At 41.4% G+C, this 9373-nt stretch overlaps 1 protein-coding gene across 1 annotated transcript; it reads right to left on the reverse strand.

Moving 5' to 3' along the window:
• Positions 1-443: 443 nt before the first annotated feature.
• On the reverse strand, positions 444-7074 carry LOC116710835 (uncharacterized). Its single transcript, XM_032550088.1, has 2 exons — positions 6832-7074; positions 444-6550 (listed from the first exon to the last, which is right to left on the reverse strand). Exon 2 carries the CDS (start codon positions 6291-6293, stop codon positions 444-446), a length of 5850 nt encoding a protein of 1949 aa, XP_032405979.1. The 5' UTR covers positions 6294-6550; positions 6832-7074.
• Positions 7075-9373: the final 2299 nt, after the last annotated feature.

A 9373-nucleotide genomic window follows, 5' to 3' on the forward strand; every position in this document is an offset into this window, starting at 1 on the left:
CACACCCAATAGAGAAATACACGTTCCGCAGGAAAAATAAACATATATACATGACAACACACTCACCTTGTTCCCTCATCAACCAAGCGCCAACCAACCGATTGTCACCCTGAATCACACCCCAACTATCTCCCCTTCACTCCGACTCGTTCATGTCAACTTTCTCTGCCCCAACGGCCGCGCTACTTCTACCGTTTTGCGTCAGTCACCTTGCCGTTCCAAGCCCCTTTCAAAATAAAAGCATCGACTATCATGTCAACAAATACATGACATGAGGAGACACAAAATATTAGAAAAGTCATTTACACTCCCACCAAATCATTAGAGCTTAACTAAACAAATAGAGCGATAATGATTTCCTTCAGAAAAAATGACCTGTAACCTTTAACCTCTATGAAAACACGAGACATAAGAAAGAATGCAACTTAAACTTAAGACTATAGTTAAACAGTTTCTAATAATAGAATCAGTTTCTGCACTGGGCGTTCCACTATAGAAAGTTTACGGGAACTCTGCCCATTCTCCATCTTCCGTTCTCCAAAACGAATCTTTACTTTTCTTACAAGTCCATCTTTATCTGTTACTACGTCCATTACGCGTGCTAATCTCCATTCATTGCGAGGTAAATCATCCATCTTCTCCATGACAACATCTCCAATCTTCAGATTTCTCTTCGGAGTATGCCATTTCTGCCTTGTTGCGATGTTAGATAGATACTCCCTTTTCCAACGTGACCAAAACTGCTCTGATAGGTACTGCACTTGCCGCCATCTTTTCCGTGCATAAATGTCTTCCTTGATGAAGTTACCTGGAGGGGGCAGGGCTGCCTTTGATTTCATGGTGAGCAGATGATTTGGGGTCAATGGCTCTGGGCTGTTTGGATCACTGAGGTTATCCACTGTAAGAGGTCTGCTGTTCACGATCGACATTGCCTCATAAAAGAATGTCCTTAAAGATGAGTCATCCATCCTGCCTGACGAAAGTGAAGCCGTCGAGCGCAGGATGTTTCGAACCGTCCTGATTTGCCTTTCCCACACACCTCCTGTATGGCTTGAATGAGGCGTGTGCATGTTGAAGTCACACTGCTTCTCAGCCAGAAATGTGATAATGCGATTAGTGTCCACTTGTTGTAAAGCTTCCTGCAGCTCATTTTTAGCTCCGACAAAGTTGCTTCCTTGATCACACTTTATCTCGCTGACTGCTCCTCTTATGGCTATAAAACAATGGAGCGCATTGATAAATGCGTCTGTAGTCATATCATCTAACATTTCTATGTGCACTGCTCTGCAACAAAGACAAGTGAAAAGAAGTCCATAACGCTTGTGCACCTTTCGAGCTTGTTTGGTTAGAAAGGGACCAAAACAGTCCATTCCACAAAATGTGAATGGTGGCAATGGCTCTAAGCGCACCTTTGGTAGATCAGACATTCTTTGTTCCTCTGTTCCTCTTCTGAGTCTGCGACACTTTACACATTGGTGTATAAATTTTGTTACAGCTCTGTTGATGCCAGGAATCCAAATTCCATTTGACCTGATCTCATTGATTGTCATTCCTTTCCCTTGGTGTTGCACCTTACTGTGGAAATGAGCAATTAATAGCTGAGTGACATGGTGACCCTTTGGAACTAATACTGGATGTTTCAGTGAGGAAGAGAAAGAAGCATCCTTTAGCCTTCCTCCCACCTTAAGGAGTCCATCACTATCAAGAAAAGTGTCCATCTGAAACAGCTTGCTTTTGTGAGGAAGTGCCTTTCCATGTTTAAGCATCTTTATCTCCTCTGGATATTCATTTGCTTGAACATCTTTTAGAATAACACATTCAGCGTTTCGTCTTTCTTGTGCTGTGCTGTGACCTGTTGTTTTATCTCTCTTGGCACAGCGAATCAGTCGAGCAACAGCTTGAGTGGATTTGTACCAAGAAGAAAACTTTGTTAACTTGTCTGCCAAACCTTTCTTCTCTGTTTTGAAAGTGTTCAGCGCATGTGCCCTTTTTACTTCTGGATCTCCAAGTGGTAAGTCCATGTTGATCTTTGCAGCTGGAGGGATTTCTTTGTCCCACAGAAACTGTGGCCCTTTGAACCAGTCTGATGAGATGAGTTCACCTGCGCTTGAACCTCTGGAGGCAATATCTGCTGGATTTTGCTCAGAGGAAATGTATCTCCACTGCTGAGGGGTGCTGTTGAGCCTTATTTTTTGAACTCGATTGGAGACAAATGTGTGAAAACGGCGCGCTTCATTATTAATGTAGCCTAAAACTACCTTAGAGTCCGTCCAGAAATACTCATCAATCTGTGTCAACCCAAGCTCATCCTTTAACATGTTGCTTACAATAATGGAAACAACAGCGGCTGTTAGTTCAAGTCTTGGTATTGTTGTTACCTTAATAGGAGCAACTCTGGTCTTTGCTGTAACTAAAGCACAATACACCTTATCATCTTTGTTTACATATCTTAAATACGAACACTGACCATAACCATATGAACTTGCATCAGAAAAATGATGAAGCTCGGTTTTTACTATTTGGCCAAAGTCTTTAGGAACATAACAGCGTGACATTGTAATTTTCTCCAAGTTCTTCAAGTCATCTTTCCAGTTATCCCATACTGGCTTTAGTTCACTGGGAAGGGGATCATCCCAGCCTGTGCCTTGTTTGCATGTCTCTTGAAGCACTCTTTTGCCTGTGAGTACAAAGGGGGAGATGAATCCCAATGGGTCGTACAAAGATGCAACCATAGATAGAATGCCACGCCTTGTAGCAGGTTGGTCATTGGATTGAAAGCGAAACCTCAGTGTGTCTGAGTCAATGTGCCAGTGAATGCCTAGCGCTCTTTCAAGTTTGGAGTCATTAAATGCTAGGTCACATGCTTGCAGTGGAGAGGCACGTTCAGATGATGGAATGCTTTCTAACACTGTTTTGTCATTACTTACAAACTTGTGTAGTCTGAGGCCACCTGAAGCACAAAGTGTTTGAGCCTCCTGGGCGAGCTGAATAGCTTCCTTGACGCTTGCAGTACTTGTTACACCATCGTCGACATAGAAATCCTTCATTATGAACTGAGATGCAAGGGGAAACTGTGTCTCGTTTTCTGTTGCAAGATGTTTTAATCCATAATTGGCACATCCTGGTGAGGATGTGGCACCGAAAAGATGGACTTTCATTCGAAACTCTTGAGGCTCAGTATTCAGGTTGCCATTTTTCCACCACAAAAATCTTAAATAGTCTCTATCTGCTTCATACACATGAAATTGATGGAACATTTTTTCAATGTCACATAATAATGCAACTTGATGCCGTCTGAATCTGATTAGAACACCATTTAGATTGTTCAGCAAATCTGGGCCTGACAGCAAGTGATCATTCAGACTGTTACCTTTATATTTTGCTGAGGCGTCAAAGACTACTCTGAGTTTGTCTGGTTTTTGGGGATGATATATTCCGTGGTGGGGAATATACCACCTTTCTCCTTCTTTTGCTTCGTTTTGAACTTCCTCTGCATCACCCTTCTCTATGACTTCGCCCATAAACTTTACATATTGCTCCTTGTACCTTTGGTCCTTTGACAGTTTGTTTTTGAGGCTTTGAAGTCGCACAGTGGCCATTTGCTTATTGTCTGGTAACAGAGGTCTCTCCTTAAAAGGCAGTGGCATTTCATAATGTCCTTCATTGTTTTTATAAATTCCTTCCTTAAGTGTATTCAGAAAGAGAATGTCATCTTGAGACACTGATTTGTTATCCTTGCTATCATCCTTAAAGTCAGACTCGAGAATCTTGAGTGCATCAGTGGGAGTCATTAAAGGGAGTTCTTTGACTGTAACTCTGTGGCACACAGTAGATATGCTGAAAGAGTCATTGTGAGATGATGTGGGGCCTACAATACTCCAGCCCAATGCTGTGCAGACAGCATAGGGTTCACCTTCTCCTCCTAAGATGACCTGCCTTGGTGCTAATGCCTTGGAACAGTTGTAGCCAATTAAAAGCCCAACTTCACATTCTAGCTGTGGTGGAATCTCATTCACTATTACCTTTAGATGATCCCATTGCCTTGCCGTTTCACAGGAAGGAATGTGAGAGCGGTTGACTGGTATACAGTCTTTAGTGTAAGCAGGAGGGAGTTCTATTATTTCTGAGGAGTTGTAGCCTCTCACTTTGAGACCTGAGACACGCTCGCTTGGCACAACTGCATTTTTACCAAGCATTGTGGTGAGTCTTAATCTTATTGGGGTTGACTTAGCTTTGAGACTGTTAGATACTTCTTGGTTAATGAATACTGTATCACTTTGGGTGTCCAAGAGTGCATAAACAAGCCTTTCTTCATCTGGTTGTTGCTCTGAAGAAACCCATACTGGTACAATCATAGAAGTGCTTACACATTGTTCATTGGTTTCTGCATTGAGAGACAGGGTTGTTGCAGCCTGTTCTGTATTCGTTTGAATTTGGTTTGTCTGTGATTTGTTGCTGTCATAGTTAAAATCGTGCAGACAGGTAGGGTGTTTTTTCTTGCACATTTCACATGCAAGTCGGTAACGACAGTCCTTTGCGCTGTGTCCGGGTTTGAGACAACCGTAACAAAGTCTTTTATCTTTTATGTATTTTCTTCGTTCCTCAAGTGATTTGCCTTTGAACTGAGGACAACTGTGAAGCTTGTGTCCGTTGTCTTGACAGAGCATGCATGGTGGTTTAATATTTGACCTTTGTTTTGTGCTTTCCGTTTCTGTTACCACTTGCGTATGGAGAACACTGGAGGTGGGCCTTTTTTCTTTCTGGTAAACTTTACTGGTGGTTTTGGTGACGTCTGTTGAGTGGAGAGCCTGAAATGACGTGATGGGATTGCACACAATCTCAGCTTCAGAAGACATGAACTCAGTAAAGTGCCTTAAACTTGGAAACTTCCCATTTTCTTTCATGTACTGAGTGGCCTGACGATTCCACCTTGCAGCTGCCCAGTTAGGTAATTTTTGAACAAGTTTTTGGTTCTCCTCACAATCATTGAGAATGCTTAAACCTTCTATGTGTGGCATAGCTTCATGACATGTTTGAATGAAGTCAGCAAATGCTCTAAATCCTGCAGAGTCATTTGTTTGTATCTTTGGCCATTTTGCCAGTCTTTCTCTGTACGCTTTTTGTACAATAAATGGATGTCCATACCTTTGGTTGAGGCGTTCCCATGCATCCTGGTAAGCATCACTGTCATTTCTGTAGAAGATGCCATCAAGTGTTTGTCGAGCTGAACCCCCTACATATTTCTTTAAGTAGTACAGCTTGTCTGCAGGTGATATGTTCCTTTTATCAATGAGTGCAGCAAATGAAGCTTTCCACTCGATGAACTCTATTGGGTCACCTGTGAAAGTGGAAGGCTCGGGCATTGGCAGTCTGTTCATGGTAACACTGTCCTGTAATGCTTGGGCTAAATAAAGAACATCTGCTTGTGGAGGTGAGGTGGACACAATGTTGCTTTTAGGGACTTGAATGGGAGCAGAAACTATGGAAGCCTTCTGAGCTGCTCTGGTACTGTCAACATGAACACTGCTCTCACTCTTTATCTCATGGTCATAAGTTATTAATCTAGCTCGAGCAGCCTTTAACTCTTTTTCAGCTTTTAATCTCTCTAATTCACGTTTTTGAGATTCTAGCTCCTTTCTCTGTCTTTCCTCCAAAAGTTGAATCCTTTCTCTTTGTTTTTCTTCTTCTAATAACACTTCATACTCTGCCTCCTTGGCTGCCAACTCAGCTGCAGCCTCTGCTCTCTTTACAGCTACTACTGACCTTGCAGAGTTTGAATTACTGGCGTCTGAGCGTTTACTTAAGTATGTGATAGAAGAACTGTAAATGGATTGAGCATAGTCTGGATTAAGAAGTTCACGTAGACGAGCCTTCACTTTCCCACTGTCATAGTCATCTATGCCTGAGAGTCTTTCATATGCAACTCTGATAATGTCATTGGTGACTGCTTCGCATGCATCTATAAGTCGCCTTGTGTCACTACAGGGAGTAATGATTTCCCTTATTTCTGTATATAAGTTTATGACGCCATCTCTTTCTTTTTCTAAGATGTCCATGAGTGAAGCAATTTGACTGTTTATGTCTCCTTTTAATTGCTCTCGTGCCATACGTACTTGCCTTTTCCATTGATTATAAACTTTGATTAGACGTTTTTCCTTTTTGTGGGCCTCCTCCTCCTGATATGCTCGCATTTTTTCTGTGGGCTTCTTTTGACGAACAGAGCATGGAGGCTCCTCTTCCTCGTTGACAGGTAGGTCCTCTGTGTACTCTGTTTCCTTTTCAGATGCTTCCATGCTGAGGACAGGGCTATACCGTTGACCATCAAATCCCAGAAGACCTTACTTGGAGCCGTGAAGCTGGAACCTTAATGTGGCTTTCACTGGGACCTTGGTGCTGAGAATGATTGAACTTCTTCTTAGCTCGGGGTGAAGCTCTTCTCAGCTTGGGTCAAGCTCTTACTGTAGCGTCCCGGTTGAATAAGATGGTCTCTTAAACTGATGGTTCACAGTCCTTTATTGAACAGCCTTTTATTGTGAACTCACCGTAAGAGCTACAAAATATACAAATAAAATAACATTAGTACTCAAACAGTGTTGTTCTGACCTTAACATATAAATCTTTTACCTTCTATGCTAAAATTATGTTTTACAATAGATGTATTTATTAAAATCCAAAATCCCTGTCACGAAATAAAATGCAACGTATTTCAACTGTTGACGGTTGACCATAGTAAATCAGCACCATCTAGTGGCAAAACACAACCGTCACACCCAATAGAGAAATACACGTTCCGCAGGAAAAATAAACATATATACATGACAACACACTCACCTTGTTCCCTCATCAACCAAGCGCCAACCAACCGATTGTCACCCTGAATCACACCCCAACTATCTCCCCTTCACTCCGACTCGTTCATGTCAACTTTCTCTGCCCCAACGGCCGCGCTACTTCTACCGTTTTGCGTCAGTCACCTTACCGTTCCAAGCCCCTTTCAAAATAAAAGCATCGACTATCATGTCAACAAATACATGACATGAGGAGACACAAAATATTAGAAAAGTCATTTACAACCACTCATACCTTTTTACTCTCTCTCTCTTTGTAGTTTAAGCACACCTGTTACCGTGACAACCGCCTGCGCCCTGCAAGACGAGCAAAGATTACGTTAAAAACATAACATTCAGTCCGTTATGATATCAAGTTTCCAGGCTTGATATTTATTTCTCGATTATTAATCAGCGCTTCCCTGAACACAGCGATGGTTGATTGACTAGCTGTACTTGGTGCTAGCGTGGCTAACAGGAGTAACAGTTTAGTCCAAAGCCTTTTCTGCTAAAATAAAATCTTTAGTGTATGTCAGATACAGACACATTGCATATTGATCTGTTTAGCTAACGTAAGACTGTGTAGCAGACAGGCTTCAAGGTGTAGAAGTTGTATCAGTTCTGCCCAGTGGCGTATCTAGGCCTGTTTTAGGGGGCTTTAGCACCCCTAAAACTGTATCTCAGCACTCCTGAATCAGGTTGCCACCCTTCCCGTAAAATACGGAGTCGTCCCATATTTGGCCGTTAAATGTGCGTCCCGTATTGAACCGATACATAAAAATAAAAAAATACGAAATACGAAAATAAAAGACAGGAAATATTAAGGTCAGCTAAATTGTCGTGGCGGGAGCTAAAGGACCCCAGAACGCTACGGACCGACGCTGAACGTTACAGTTGCCTAGAGACGGACACTACGCAGCCGCGGTGAGCTGCTATCAGCCCGCGTCTTTTTCAAACGTCCTCGAGCCGATTCCATGTCCTTAGAAGCAAAAACGCTTTTAAAAATACAGACGTGAGTGAAAAGACGCGCATTATAATCTGAACGATTTCAGAGAGGATGGATACTGTGGACATCGAAAAAGGCAAAAAGAAAAAAAAGTGTCCGTCGTGGCGCAGTGTGCTGCTGTATGTCAGACAGAATGGATCAGGAGAGGAACCGCAGACCCATCAGAACCTAAAGAACCAGAAATCAGCGTCTCTTCATCTTCAATCATCTCCTGAGGCTGACATGGTACAGAACATTTAGTTATGATTGATTAAGTTTCTTATTGCGATTTTAGCTAACTATTGTGGTACATAAATATTTCCTACATTACATTACTTTCTGTGGGTTTTATTCAAAAATGTTGATATATTTTATGAATAATTGTCCAGTGGTCATTTAATGTATTATTTCACTAATATTTTATTAATGTGGTTTACCAGTTTGGATAATCTGACTTCCTATCAATGAAGAAAAAACATGCTAAGCAAAAATGCACCAGACCTGCAGGCCAGGGCCGGTTCTAGACGGGGGCCAAGAGGGGTTCTAAAGAAATTATACTAAATGAATGTCTTTTTTAAATATTCAGTGGTAGATATTTTTTATTCACAATTTTCTTTTTAAGGTATTATTAAAAATACATTAAAATTATTTTAATAAAAATTAATTTAATGAATTAAAAGTTATGGTACTGCTCTTTTAACTGCTGTATGGAGATAGGATCACACTTTCCATCTACTGAATCAGAGATCTGCAACCTGAATATCTGGAGACACAAGTGGCTCTTTGGCTCACATTATTAAATGATGAAATATTTCTCTGTTTTTGTTTAATTCTTTTTTTTAAGTGTCTCCATAAAAACACTGTCTGCACGGGCCACTGTGGTGAATTTGGTCTAGAACCAGCCTCCAAAGAAAACAGTAAAGATAATTATATATATTTTTTAACCAGCTGTAAGGGACCGGACTTGTATCATCAGCACCTTTATTCAGATGACAATTTGCAATGCAAAATATTATGCTTAGTGATCCTAGAATTGCCCCTGCTGCATATCAAACACAAATTCAATCAGTGAATCTGTTTATTTCTTAAATACCCTTTCTCACGGAGACTTAGTTACATCTTCTATCCGGTCACTGGAAATTAAAGGCAATTAATTATTAAGGTCATAAATCACTCCAACGATTACATTTTGACATAAGGTGTCTATATAGTCTCTATTGTTCACTTATTTATGTTGTTGAAGCCTGATCCCAATGCTGTAAAACATATTTAGTATCTGGGTTAAGGTGTAGATTAAGTTTAGACTGAGGTTAGGAGTAGTTTTGTATTCTGGTATTGTCAAGGTTTGGTGTTGTCTAATGGTGCATTCACACCAAACGCGTTACGCACATCAAAAACGTGTCCGACGCTTCAAGTTCGACACGTGTCCACTTTGTTCCGTTCACAATAAACGTGTTTTGAGCGTCAGGCGCAACTGGTTTACAGTCAAACTCTATGTGGAGGCGCGTCAAGGGCCGTTGCGGAGCGTTTCAAGCGTTTGACGTGTCGAGAGCATCCAACG

This window comes from Xiphophorus hellerii, chromosome 2, assembly GCF_003331165.1.
Source record: "Xiphophorus hellerii strain 12219 chromosome 2, Xiphophorus_hellerii-4.1, whole genome shotgun sequence".
Taxonomy (NCBI): domain Eukaryota; kingdom Metazoa; phylum Chordata; class Actinopteri; order Cyprinodontiformes; family Poeciliidae; genus Xiphophorus; species Xiphophorus hellerii.